The sequence below is a fragment of the Sphaerodactylus townsendi genome, linkage group LG11, assembly GCF_021028975.2.
Source record: "Sphaerodactylus townsendi isolate TG3544 linkage group LG11, MPM_Stown_v2.3, whole genome shotgun sequence".
In the NCBI taxonomy this organism is placed as follows: domain Eukaryota; kingdom Metazoa; phylum Chordata; class Lepidosauria; order Squamata; family Sphaerodactylidae; genus Sphaerodactylus; species Sphaerodactylus townsendi.
Window position 1 is genome coordinate 57,889,728 of NC_059435.1, and position 14,670 is coordinate 57,904,397.

At 44.0% G+C, this 14,670-nt stretch overlaps 1 protein-coding gene across 8 annotated transcripts in view; it reads left to right on the forward strand.

Annotated features, from left to right (window-relative positions):
* The window catches only part of MYO3A (myosin IIIA), a 107,599-nt gene that overhangs the window by 12,567 nt on the left and 80,362 nt on the right, over positions 1-14,670 (forward strand). For all 8 annotated transcript variants that reach the window (XR_007245781.1, XR_007245780.1, XM_048511339.1 and 5 more), the window contains 2 exons: positions 10,254-10,358; positions 13,928-14,027. Coding sequence is in view for 6 of the 8 variants with exons in the window: in XM_048511339.1 (XP_048367296.1) it covers positions 10,254-10,358; positions 13,928-14,027 (205 nt within the window). In the remaining 2 variants the exon portion in view is untranslated. The remainder of the gene's footprint in view (positions 1-10,253; positions 10,359-13,927; positions 14,028-14,670) is intronic.

The following is a 14,670-nucleotide window of genomic DNA, read 5'->3' on the forward strand; positions in this document are numbered from 1 at the left end:
CGTTCCAGAGGCGGGGCAGGGGCGTTCCAAGGCAGGGTGGGGTTGTCCCAGGGTGGGGTGGGGGCGTTCCAGGGCAGGGCAGGGGCAGAGGACGCACAAGTGCACTGGGCTCCTTTCCCCCTTGGTACGCCTCTGCCTACCCCACTTTCATTATGGTTAATCCACCTAGTGGTTAGCAACCCAGTCCCCATTGGGGAGAATGGGAGGGTACAAATGAAGTAAGTAAATCAATAAGGATATTGCTGTGGAAAATTCTTTTCTGTACGTAAAAGCAAAGGGGTTGCCAATCCCTCCCTTGTCTTCTCCGGAAAAACCTGATGGCAGTCTCGTTCCTTTGTCCACGTATATGATGTTTTATTGTGGATCCCCTTCCTTGTACCTGTGTGGAAACAATGGACTAGTATGATGTAGACAAAAGGGCACCTTAACTTGAAACCACTTTGTGAATGGAGACAAAATAGGGTACCATCGAACAATTATTTCTGAAAACACCAGTGTGCTGAAAATAGAGCAGCTGCAAGGTCTGTTTTACTTGGCTGTGTGTTCTCTTAATGCAGTATAATACGCTGCCTTTCAAAAGAAGCCAGGCCTAGGAAGTAAATGGGCCCAGTAATAAGGGTGTTTTCCCCCTCTGCTCTTTAGACCAAGTATCTCTTTTTCCGTGCTTTCCTTTTATAATTGCTCCTTTCAATCGTGCCCTGCCTCTGTAATTTATTGTAGCTCTAAATCCGCCTTGATTTTGCCATTTCTGACCATCATACTTTTCAATGCCTTTTTTTTTGCTTCCCAATTACAGTAATTCTGCCCTTTTAAATTACGTCATTTTCTCTCTGCAGGATCAAAGATTTGTGGCTACGAGTGGGTTTTTAGTCCACTGAGGCCTGGTAAAATACTGTTTTTTGTGGGGAGAATTATACATTACCCCTTCCTCAGGCAGCATACATTATTGCTGATACCATTATAGAAAATAAAAATCCCTTTCTGAACACTTTGCTTTCATCAATTGGTTGGAAAAAAACCAGGAAGTTCAAGCATATTTTGTAAAATACAGATTGTGAATGCAGCAACTGACTGATTCTTGCTCAGCTGAAAGTCCTGAAATTTCATGAATTTGGGCACACTGTAATAACACACTGGAGACTGAGCAGGGCGACTTTCTCCCCCTAAATCCTCTTTGCAGGAAGTTTTAAAAGGAACGGCTGTGACTTGTGTGCCTGTTTCCCCCAAGCGGGCTTTAGAGCTCTAAGGTTGAAATGAAAATTTAATAAAATAATAACCTTGCCAAAAAAAAATGTGTGCACAATGTTGTCACCACGCAACTGTCAGCTCAAGACGGCAAAGGGGCTGTGGGCAACTGATCCACTCTTCTGTTTATCCTCCCAGCTAATGTGGGATGTAAACAGATGGCTCTTTAAAATCCTAATCTTTTCATTGAGCTACGTACCCGTTTAGACAGGTCCAATCCAGCCACTCACATTCTGTCTCTAAATAGTCCCCAGTTGCTCAGTGCAGCTGGATAACAGGCACTTGAGGAATTCCGCCCACGCCGATGTGCAGCTGTCTTGTATGGAGCCTGATTATTGGTCTGCCGAGGTCAGTATCGTCTACTGTGGCCAGTTGTGACTTTTCAGATTCTTAGGTGCAGATCTTTCATGCAGAGGCGTATCTAGGGAAAATGTAGCCCACCCGGTGCAAATTCTGAGTTTTCGACCCCACCCCCCAGTATGGGCAGCCACCCTCCCCCGCCACGACCAAACAACTTTTTTTGCACCAGGTCTTGAAGTCAGTGTGTGGACCTGGGGAGGGGGAGGGGGACTAGTGTGGGAGTGATTTTACGCCCCTCACTTGACTAAATGGCCACAGCCTGGGGACCTTTGACCCCATATGTCCCCCAGGCGGTACGCCCCTGCTTTCATGTCATCTCATCCTTTTAACAAGGGGTGCTGGGGATAGAACTGGACACTTTGTCCCCCATGCTCAGAATGGGTTGACCCAGAAAGGGGTGGAGACTCAAAGCAGCAGGAGGCTGCAGAGCTCATGTAGTTTGGAGGAGACAAGGCTACCAGACTCGGACCTTGATTTGTATAAGCCCTTAACACCTTGTTAAGGGTTTTTTTGTGTTTGTAATGGGTGAGAGTTCTCCTGGAAACCTTCATCATGTTGAATCCTGTTCTCCAAGCCCTTAGAGTCTTCAGGAGCCAACCCACTTGTAGGAAGAATTGGACTTGGCAATATCAGAAGACTGTAACTAGAAGGGCTTGAAATGAAACCTGAACAGGACCTTGAAGTGTGATGTTAAATGTTGATGTTTGATGTTATATGTTCAGAAAGTAAACCATTTTAAATTTAGTTTCTTTGCAACTCCTTCCAAGTACTGCCCCACAGAACTCATGAGCTGAGGTTACACCTGCAAAGCAGATGTTCTTCCACACTGAGTCCTGGTCCCGTAATGTTTGTTCCAACACTTTTTGCTGGATGCTTGTTATGATGAACACCACCCTGAATGCTTGAACTCCGACACGAGGGATGGCAGCTGGGATCAAAATGTTCATACAGTGAAAATCCCCTCTTTTCAGCCAACTCGGAGATCTTTTCAGATGTGCATAAGTTGTGTGCAAAATTGTTATTTCTGGGGAGGAAGGGGAAGGACCAGAAATGTCTAAGAATTTAGAATATGTATTTCATGGGGCGGTAAGACAGAAGGAGGGCTTTCTACAATAAGGTGGCTAATGTGGAGATCGGCTTTGGCTATTTGACAAAGCCTTTTGCCCGGCATCATTTATCCCCCTGTGGTCCCAAGAGGAAGCAGGAGAGGCAGCTGGAGGTAGTTGAGCCATTTCCTTCCTTCTTTCAGATTAGTTAGCAGTGATAGGGCTTAATGGAGCATGAAATAATCATTCCTCCCTCCTGCGGACGGAGGGCTGAGTCTAGACTAAATTTTCCATGAACAGAAGGAGTGGGGTAATCTCCACCAATTCCCCGCTTCCTGCTGCTTCTCCATGATTTGCTTCTTATGCTGTTCCTAAGAGCCCCGTCTCCCATGAGCAGTACTTTGGGGAGATCAGTTGGTTGCAGTAGGAAGGAGCAGAGGCATGAACATTTTGTTCCACTGACAGAAGCACCTTGCATGCAGGATTGCCAACTCCAGGCAGGGATATTCCTGGAGATTTTGAGGGTGGAGGGGGACTTGGGAAGAGGGGGATAATGGCATAGCATCTGCCTTATGAAGCTGCTGTATTCTTCTAGGGAACTGATCTCTGTCTTTGCATTTCAGTTGTACTTCTGGAAGACTGTGAGGCCCCACCTAGAAGTTGGCAACCCTACTTGTACAAGCAGAAAATTTAGTCTCGATCCAACAGAGATGGAGCAGTCAGGGAGAGCATTGGCTCTGTGGATTTTCTGGGCCATGGTTTGGTAATTTTTGCTCCTAACATTTTGCCTGCATCTCTGGCCGGCCTCTTCAGAGGCATGTCACCAGAGGTGGGATCCAGCAGGTTCTCACAGGTTCCTGAGAGTAGGTTACTAATTATTTGTGCGTGCCGAGAGGGGGTTACGAATTGGTGATTTTCCCCTCCTCTCAACAGTAGCGTGCAGAACTTGAAGCAGTCTAGCAGGAGGTGCACTGGTGTGCGTGGCAGCCTGCGCCTGCGTGCATTTGTTTCCCGCCCAAGGACTGGCACAGCAGCTGCGTCCTTGCCACAGCCCTGCCCAGGAATGCCCCGCCCTAGAATGCCCTGCCACACCCCTGTCGTGCCCCACCCAGCCCCATTGGCGCTACGCCACAGTTTGAATCCCGCCACCATGGGAACCTGTTACTAAAATTTTTGGATCACACCACTGCATGTCACAATGAAACACATCTTAGAAGATGCCAGCCGTAGACGCAGGCAAAATGGTAGGAGCAAAAACTACCAGGCCACGGCCACGCAGCCTGGAAAACCCACAACAGCCAATTGATTCCAGCTGTGAAAGGCTTTCACAAAACAAGTTCCCTCAATTATCAAGCCGTGTATTAGCTGGATGCTGTTAAACAAAATATTTGTAGTGTTCTGAAAAGCTTCAGGCAGATTTCGGAACTCAAGAGCGTACTGTGAAAAATCAAGAACTTTGAGATGGGCAATGAAGAAGCGAAAGTCTTAAACCAGGAGATATTCCTGTCAAGGAGAAATGCTCCAACCTACGTATAATGGGCACGGTTCATTCTCACCTGAATTCCAACGTCCCATCCCTGGCTGGCTGAAAATATAGCACATGCATTGATAATGGATCGGGGTGAACAGAAATGTGTCACCTGAGCTGTGGATGAACAATGAGTGAAAAGCTGCAGGATGAGCCCGATGATTTTGGTGATGAGGTTGCCATTTAAAATGACATTTTACGCATCAGAAACAAGTGCTCCATTATCTGCTGTAAAAGAATCCTCTGGCACTTCTCAATTAGCACAGTGTGGAGCCCTGTTGAAAAGGCAAAGGGAGGTGCAGATGAGAAGTGACCCTTGGAGTGATCATTTTTCTTGATTGTTGGAGGAACAGGACGAACAAGTGCTGTGAGTCAGACATAAGGTGACTACGGACAGCCATTTCCCAAGTAGAAATTTATAGCAGTGGGCACATGAACCAGTCATCTGTACTGTCCAGCATATCTTACTTTCTGGACACCTTTGAGGACCCCTTGGCAGACCCAAGTCAACAGAAGGGGGCTGCAGGAATCCTGCCCTCTCTTCACCCCAGTCCAAGAGGAAGCATGACGTGGCCTAACCAGAGAAAGACTACTTTCTCCTGAAGTCTAGGCATTCATATTCTTCTAATAATCAATCAGAATCTGCAACTATACCACTTTACCTAGTTCTCAGGGATCAATATTTTCCTTTAATCCCTAGACAAAATTGAGAAAAAAGATCCTGGGTGGCCACCTGCTGATTCACAGCTCTGAGTCTGGCTTCTGTGCCTTCAGATTCGTGCTTGCTTGCTTGTAACTAGCTTGTGTATCCAGTAAATCTACTTGGCCTTTTAGACTGAGCTGGGTCTAGGAACTCCACTGGGAGCTTATCAGCGGCGTATCTAGGAAAAATGTAACCCGATGCAAAATCTGATTTTCCACACGCCCCCCCCCATGGGTGCCCCCCCCTCCGCTCTACCAAACAACTTTTTTTGCACCAGGTCATCTCAAAGTCCCCCCATGTGACTAAATGGCCACACCCGGGGACATTTGACCCCATATGTCCCCCTGGGCAGTATGCCCCTGGAGCATATCTATAGCCTACAGCATTAAATCTCTCCCTCTTCTCTGGAACTTGTGATCTGTTGTCAGATCCTGTTTGGCCGGTGACATTTCATTGAGTTCGCAGTTGCATCTTGTTTCATAAATTGTGGGGTTTCCATTAGGTTGCTGCCGGGCACTACTCATGAGGAGGAGAATTTTACTCCGACTCTCTTTTACTGGATCAAAAGCAAATATAGAAAAATTCTCAATGGGTCGGCAGGCATTGAAGTCGACTTCTCCTGTGGCTGTAAACAGTGTAACTGTAAACAGTAGACAGTGGTCTGTAGTCACCAATACATCCATCACTGTACATATTGGTGACTGATTTGCATCTCCTTTTATAGTTCCTTTTTTCCTTTTTATCAGGTCTTTTTTACAAGGTCAGCTGAAGATGTCCTTTTGAGTCTGTGTTTACTAGAGAAGAGCTGAAGGAGGAATTATTGAACTGTGCACTTCTCTTCCATGGGAACTTTGCAACCTCTAAATACCACACTTCTCCAGTGGTGTAGTGCCCGGAGTCTTGCTCCAGGCGCGTGCTGGTGCGGGGATGTGGTGGTGGGGTTCTGGGGCATGGCAGGGGGTGGGCGGGGGTTAGGGTTAGGGTTAGGGCACAGTTCCCCCTTGCTACAGCTCTGCACTTCTCAGAGTCAAAAGCCATTGCTACTAGGCTGGATTTCAGTTGATTGGGTTGAACTGAATATTTATTTACTTACCAATTTGTATCCCTCCTTTCTGCCCACCCAGGGCCACCCAGGCAGTTTACAGTTAAAATAGAGTATTCAAGTCAAGTAAGCTTTTATTGGCATAAGAAAAGAGAAGATTATGAAAACAGGTAATAAAGCCAATTAAAACCAAAACTAAAATGCATATATAAAAATATAAAGACTGTGCTTAAGACCTTGAGTGCCAGTGTGGTATAGTGGTTAAGAGCAGGTGGATTCTGGTCTGGAGAACAGGGTTTGATTCCCACACCTCCACTTGGGTGGCAGAGGCTTATTTGGTGAACCAAAAATAATTTTGAAAAAAACAGTGCCTCAGTTCTGCCCCTATTTTTCCCATCCTGACAGCAAACTGTGATTTCAGAGTAACTTTGCAACCGAAATTAGCATTTTCAAAAGCACATCTGGGTCGCAGTATCATGCAGCCAGTTGGATCTAGAACAGGGGTCTGCAACCTGCGGCTCTCCAGATGTTCATGAACTACAATTCCCATCAGACCCTGTCAGTATGGCCAGTAGTTCATGAACATCTGGAGAGCCGCAGGTTGCAGACCCCTGATCTAGAATATCCTGGTTCTGACCAAGCTCCTTAAACACACAGCTTTGCCAGTGAAGCAGCACAAACTATTCTCCCTATTTATGTGCTGAAGAGTTCTGGTGCATTCCAGGGGGCTGTACGTGCAACAGGGCATCTAAATAGTACTGTATGGTTTCCCGTAATAAAACAACACTGAATCTCACTCAAAAATAGCTCCATTGCGTGCTGTGTACTATGGGATTGTATTGATAATCCCTCTTAGTCTGAGTCACTTCCCCCTGACAACTATGAATGCTGTTTTGGAAAAATAACCATGAAAAAAGTCCATGCTTTTTCATGCTCCTTTTGGAATGTGATCATAATAGGATCATTCCTATTAAATATGGTCATCTTGAAGTTGGTGATAGACAAGGTACTTCAGAGAGGAGGCCTTTTTAGAGATATGGTAAAAGAGATAGTGAAAAACAAGTGAAAAGAGCCTGTGTTTTTAAAGAGTTTATTTATTTATTTATTTTATTATTTAAATTTATAGATCGCCCCATCCCCGAGGGGCTCTGGGAGGTGCACAACAATGTCAGTATGTATACAATGTGTAACAAGGGTCACAATATTGACCATATTTACTAAAATCCATTAAAAACCATTAAAAACCATTTAAACAGAGGTCAAAACAATAATAACGGCGTCCCATAACCCAATTCATTAAAACCTCCCCAGAAGGAGGGAACGGCTGGACTCCTCCCTAAAAGGATAACAAATATATATACAAGAATGGAATTGTAAAAAATAAGGGAGCAAAGGAGCAAAGCAAAGGAGGGGGGCGCACCTGAGCAACTGGACACTCCAAAGGCCCAGCGGAACAACTCAGTCTTGCAGGCCCTGCGGGATGGAACCAGCCAACTTTTCTGCTGATGGAAAAAAGACCATCCAAACCAGCTATGTGGACAGTCATTGTGGCAAGGGACTACATATTCAAAAGCCATATGGAAGGTAGCAGAGAAGGGAATTGTGGGAGAGTAAGTGAAAAATGTGGCTGGCTGCAACCCAATAAACAGAAGTGCAACATTATTGTAGTTGGAGCTCTCAAAGGGCCGGTCATCACTAACATCCTTCTCCAGCATTGGGTGAGCTGAAGAGGCGTGCAGGACTTGAAAGGCTATGGGGGAAGCAAAGGCAGATGCACACCCAAGAACTAAGTAAGGTACGATGAGGAAGGAACAACTACCCTTCCAGTTCATATAAACACAAGATGAACAGTCCTGGTGGGTTGCTGTAGCAGCAAAATAAAATTACCCCATTGGTTCCTTGAAGGCTAATGAAATTCATTCCAGGCAGTGGTGGGATCCAAAAATTTTAGTAACAGGTTCCCATGGTGGTGGGATTCAAACTGTGGTGTAGCGCCAATGGGGCTGGGTGAGGCACGACGGGGGTGTAACCGGGCATTCCGGGGGTGGGGCATTCCTGGGCGGGACTGTGGCAAGGACCCAGCCGCTGCGCCAGTCCTTGGGCGGGAAACGAATGCATGCAGGCGCAGGCTGCCACGCACGCCAGTGCACCTCCTGCTAGACTGCTTCAACTTCTGCGCGCTACTGCTGAGAGGAGGGGCATAACTAATGCAAAAATCATGTGGCAAAATCACCAATTAGTAACCCCCTCTCAGCACACACAAATAATTAGTAACCTACTCTCGGGAACCTGTGAGAACATGCTGGATCCCTCCTCTGATTCCAGGTTAAATGTTTGTGAATCTGAGCTTGCTTCGGTAGATGCATAAGAGTGCAAATCCATCAGGCCTGAATTATATAATTAACAGAAAAGTGCAGGAGGAGTTATAAAGACTACTTCTAATGAAGAGCAATACAAGGAATACTTTGTTCATTTATCTTGGGTACAAGACCCTCTCAACTTTTGTTAGATAATCAAAATTGAAAACCTAATGCAGAATGCAATGAGGTAAGCAGACATAGTATGCAAGATATTAGTACCTGTAGTGACTAAGAAACGGCTGAGAGATTATGTTAAACTTTTTGATGAATGCTAATTCAGCTATTTAATATGTTTCTGGTCTGAAGTGGGACAGATTTCAGGATGGAGACTGTACAAATGAATATTCTCTATTAAAACCATTTCGGAAAACAGCTCAGTCAGTAGACACATTCATCACTTTCAGTGGTTCCCAGATTAGCATTGTGACACAAATGTATCGACTTCAGCTGCACACACAATTTTGTAGTGATGTTTTAATAAAATGCAAACCAGACCCTATGACACAGAACCTGAATAATATGCTGTAGCATTATTTTCATTTCCCTCTGCTTATCAATTGTTTTCTCTCAATGCTGAAGTTATATGTAATTTTAACCCAGTGGATTCCTTGGATTTAAGAAGTATCTACCTATCTGTTGATCTCTGACTGCAAACACAGTCCAGATGAAAGGAGTTTTGGCACAATTAGTAAAATTAGACAATGGAAAAAGAAAAGTTTGAAGGGAACGCTTTGCCCAGGAGGTTTCCATTCAGATGTAGAGAAAAATAGAACAAGGTTGATGTCTGCAGCTCAGAAACCAGAACGTTTATACATGTGCTTCCTAATCTCATTTTCTAGCAAGTATTTTAATAATCCCTTTTTAGCAAATATCTTTTGCTTTGAGCTGTCTCCATTTTGCTAGGAAGAAATATGCTAACTGTGAACAGAACAACTTTTGGTCTAGTTTTGTTCTTGCACAGTCCTGATTATAGTGAATGGGGTTTCTTTTTTTAAGAATAACAATAGTTATTCTTTGTCTAGAGTATGTAGTGATGGCCTCAGGAGCTAGATGGCTTTAAAAGGGGGGTTGACAGATTCATGGAGGGTAGGTCAACTAGTAGCTACTTGTGATGTTGAATTAAGATAGCCTCCATATTCAAAGGCAGTAAACCTCTGAATATCAGTGCCACCTTGTCCTCCTTGTCCTGCTTGTTGACCCTGTAGGGCAGGGGTGTCCAACTCTGGCACCCCAGATGTTCATGGACTACGATTCCCATCAGTCCCTGCCAACATGGCCAATTGGAATCGTAGTCCATGAACACCTGGGCCACCAGAGTTGGACACCCCTGCTCTAGGGCAACTTACTGGCTTCTTTATGAAACAGATGCTGGCCTAGGTGGACCACTGATTGGATCAAGTGAGGCTCTTATTTTCTTATCTATGTTCTGATCATGCATGCATATTTTACTGTTGCTGCATGTGTTAGAAAACTATGTTGGCCACAGTTTCTCTTCCTTTTTACGAGGGGGTTCCCCAGTGAAGTATGTGTAATCACCATTCACTGTGGTAGTTTATGTGCCTATGAAGATGCTGCCTCTAATAAACCATGATCCAATTAGATATGTTGGGGATTTAAGCTAATTTATTTCAGTGTGACAATTAAGCATGTGCTCAGTGTTCTTCTGCTGACGTGAATTAGGCTTGAAGTGCTTAAACTTTTATTGTGTCTTGATTTGTCTGACAGTACAGTAGCCACTGAATTTTAATATATATATAACTTGGATTGTGAATGCTTTTGGGACCATGATGTACTCTTAGCAGTTTTATGTGAAATTGCCATGACCCACCCTGAATCTCTGGCTGAGGAGTTTTGGAAATAATCAGTTAAAAAATGTTGTGAGCTTATCCAATTCCTACAAAATGGAATCTACTGAAAACCAGGATGTGTGATAATGATTTACACTTTTTACGTTTGTTTTCTGATCTAGTTGTGCAATGGAGGTTCTGTGACCGACCTGGTGAAAGGATTTTTAAAGAGAGGGGAAAGAATGAGTGAAGTTCTTGTTGCTTACATTTTGCATGAAGCACTCATGGTAAGTAAAAATGAATACCATGTTAAAATATGGTGACTTTGTTTTGGCTTCAATATAGTAGTGAACTTAGTGTTGTTGTTGTTGTTGTTGTTGTTGTTATTTATTAAACTTATATACCACCCTGAGCCCTCCGGAGGAAAGCAGTATATAAGTTTAATAAATAATAATAATAATAATAATAATAATTATTATTATTATTATTATTATTATTATTATTATTATTATTATTATTATTATTTTAAATCCTGTTGAATACCAGAAGATTAGTAACCAGCTACCGTATATACTCGTGTATAAGTTGACCCGCGTATAAGTCGAGGCACCTAATTTTACCACAAAAAACTGGGAAAACTTATTGACTCGCGTATAAGTCGAGGGTGGGAAATGCAGCAGCTACTGGTAAATTTCAAAAATAAAAATAGATACCAATAAAATTACATTAATTGCGGCATCAGTAGGTTAAATGTTTTTGAATATTTATTTCAAAGAAAAACAGTAAACTAGCTCTGTAAGTGGAAAAGAGGGTCAACAAGAACAATATGGTATCAACAATAACTTTAAAAGTACAAAAACCTTAGCTTTTTTGTAAGGAAGGGTTTTAAACAATGGATCTTTCAATAAAAACTGGAATGAACATGCCTGTTCACTGTGATTCAAAACTACCCTGCTTTTTAAAAGAATATTTCATTATTTTTAGTGTACATATTTTTAAAATTGCACATGGCAGGGGACATTCAGAAGGGACATTCACACAACCTGTCAGGGGAGGATTGTTTATGTTAGCAGTACCAACATTTCAGAGTATCTTTACCTCCTGATGATACCACCCAGGTTTGGTGAAGCTTGGTTCAGGGGGTCCAAAGTTATAGACCCTCAAAAGGGTAGCCCTATCTACTGTTAGCTTCCATTGGAAACAATGGGGGATGAGGGCACCCCCTTTGGGGGTCCATAACTTTGGACTGCCTGAACCAAACTTCACCAAACCTGGCTGGTATCAGCAAGATATTATCCTGATGTAGCCCTATCTACTATTAGCTCCAATTGGAAACAATGGGGGATGGGGCACCCCCTTTGGGGGTCCATAACTTTAGACCCCTTGAACCAAACTTTACCACACTTGGCTGGTATTATCAGGAATGTCACCTGATGATAGCCTGCAATTTTGGTGCCACTAGCCTAAAAACTGCACCCCCTGGAGGCCGACAAAGTAAAAACCCTAAAATATTTTTTTAAATACACCTCACTTGTGTATAAGTCGAGGGGGGCTTTTTCAGCACAGAAAATGTGCTGAAAAACTTGACTTATGCACGAGTATATACGATATTCAGGGACAGGAGCAGATTCTTGATTCCTCTGCTGAACATCTCTTCAGTGCTAGTAAGAATATTTTTTTCCTCTTAAGGGAAATGATTGACTCTTGGGCCATCATTTGGAACAATTAACCCATGAAGCTGCCTTATACCATTTCAGACCATTTGTCCCTCAAGTATTGTTTACTCAGACGGACAGCTCTCCAGGGTCTCAGAGAGAGGTCTTTCCCATCACCTATTGCTTGATCCTTTTAACTGGAGATACCAGGGAACAGAACCTGGGACTTTCTGCAGTTACTTTACCACTGAGTCATAGCCCTCTCCTTTCATTCCCTTGCAGATGCTTGTTCTTTCCTTTGAACAAATTACTATATGATTGGCTTATACAAGTCAATTCAAGGCACTGAAAATGCATGTGTACCTAAAACACAAGGCACTGAAAATGCATGTGTACCAAATACAATTTCCTGTGATGCTAAAACAATGCTAGTCTTCAAGGTATTCAAGGACTTCAATGCTAGTCTTCAACATATTATAATGAAAAGCTTTTTTCAATGTATCCTTGCTTCCCATCCCAGCAAGATAGATAACGGATTGAGCCTCTGAATTTATATATGCTATTGACTTGAGAGCTGACCAGCCCCTCCCAAAGGACTTTCCTGTAGTGCAGGAAGCCCCAAAAATGTAAAAGAAAAGAAAAAAAGCTAAGAATTCCCCCTTAAGGGGAATAGAGATATGCCATGAACAACGTGCCATATCTCCACAATCGGCTGCACAGGCACATGGGACCCAGTCAGGCAGTGGAGGCTGATGAAGGTCGGCGGCCCCAGCCTGCCCCTGGTCACACCGGTGAAGCATTTTGCGCTGGAAGGCCTGGGTAGCCACCACATCAGGTGGGGGCAGCTTCCACATCAGGTGCTGCAGAGCGCCTGGCTGCCAGGGTAAGCACCCCCCTGTCAGCGCATATGCCCCTTGCGCTGTGTCAGGCCCTGCCATCATGGGCCTGCCAAAACGCACGTAACGTGCCTGGGCATGTCTGGCTGCAGCTGGACTCGTATCATCCTTGCTCAAGGCCAGAGGCCCCTGTCTTTTGTTTCTGCTGTAACGTAGTGAGTAGAGCTTCCCGGCTCTCCCTATCTATCTTTCTCAGGGAGTAGCCCAGCCATTCCCAAAACAATGTAACTACTGCAACTGTCTTCAACTGTCCTTTCACATGCTGGTATTGGGGGAATGTAAAGGTGGGGGCTATCCCACTCCAACCATACTGTAATCTCAAGGTTTATACTGGGGGCCAGGGAGCTGGGACTTCAGTCTCAGCTACCTGGCCATAGGGTACTGACACAGTGCTAATAAAGCTCTTGAAGCTATTCTTGAGTCTTGTTATTGACTGGGGTACTAGACCCTTAAACGCTGGTGGAGTGGGCACCCACACCAACATTGGACTGTGCCAGTTCCAGAGGAGGATTCCTCCCCCCACCCAGATTGAGCTGCCCATTATTAAATTTTTGGCTTAGATCTGGGAAGGTCCACGTTCAAATATCCACTTAACCATGGAGTTTATTGGGTGATCTTAGGCAGGTGATATAATCTTTTTCTTTCTCACTCTAATTTATTTCATACGGTTGTTAGCAGGATGAAAAGGGATGTCCAGAGATCCTTAGGGAAAAGTTGGGGTAAGAATTAGACAGGCTTGGGAAACACTTCAGTGTATTAATGTTTTCCTTCCATAAATGCAGAGGTGGGATCCAGCAGGTTCTCACAGGTTCCCAAGAGTAGGTTACTAATTATTTGTGTGTGCCGAGAGAGGGTTACTAATTGGTGATTTTGCCATGTGATTTTTGCCTTAATTACACCCCTCCTCCGCTCCTCAGCAGTAGCACGCAGAACTTGAAGCAGTCTAGCAGGAGGTGCACCAATGTGCGTGGCAGCCTACGCCTGCGTGCATTCATTTCCCGCCCAAGGACCGGCACAGCGGCTGCGTCCTTGCCACAGCCCCGCCCAGGAATGCCACGGCCCCAGAATGTCCGGCCACCCCCCGTCATGCCCCGCCCAGCCCCATTGGCACTATGCCACAGGTTGAATCCTACCACCATGGGAACCTGTTACTAAAATTTTTGGATCCCACCACTGCATAAATGATTAGGTTTGGATATTTTACGAATTAATGATGCTGCTTGGATTTTTAGTGAAACTGTGTCTCTGCTTAATAAAGTATATTTTGACAGTTTCTTCTTTTTCTTACTACAAATGAAACTTCAGGGACTTCAGCACTTGCACAAAAACAAAACCATCCACCGTGATATCAAGGGAAATAATATTCTGTTAACCACTGAAGGAGGTGTTAAGCTTGTGGATTTTGGTAAGTTGCAACATCTTTAATGCTGAAGGGGTCCTCTGGATCCTCTGGCGTTAGAATTACCTCCCCATTGTGTTCTGCCAGTGAATGTCCAAGTTTGATCTTATTCTAAAGGAAAAGTCATTCAATATATTATAATGAAAAGACATTTTTATCAACCACTAAGAAGCAGCAGTGTTTTTGTCTATAGTATAGATTAACGTTTTTGCTGCTTGTAAATTTCCTCCAATCTCAGACTAAATTTGATTTGGCAGTCATGAGTGTATTACAAGAGCCCAGATTGTCTTGAAAATCTTCTCTTCCATCTCAAAATGCTATGCCTCCTTCAATCTTGACATTAACAAGGCTGGCCAGATCTCTCAGTTTTAATTAGGTCAAGTCTTGTGTGATAATCTTCCATTCATAACAGGACATGAGCATCTCATTCAACCATAAAACAAAAGGGGAACAAAGAAATAGAACTGATCAGTCATGATACATGTTGACCACAAATCTGCTGAATGACTTTTTGTAAGCTCTGTTTAAAGTAGATCTCTACAGGTTTGTGACAGCTTCTGCCATAATAAACGTGTTTGTCTTTAAGGTGTCACAAAACCCTTTGTTTTCTCTGGCTGGTGCAGATTGACTGGGGTTACCCTTCTGGAAC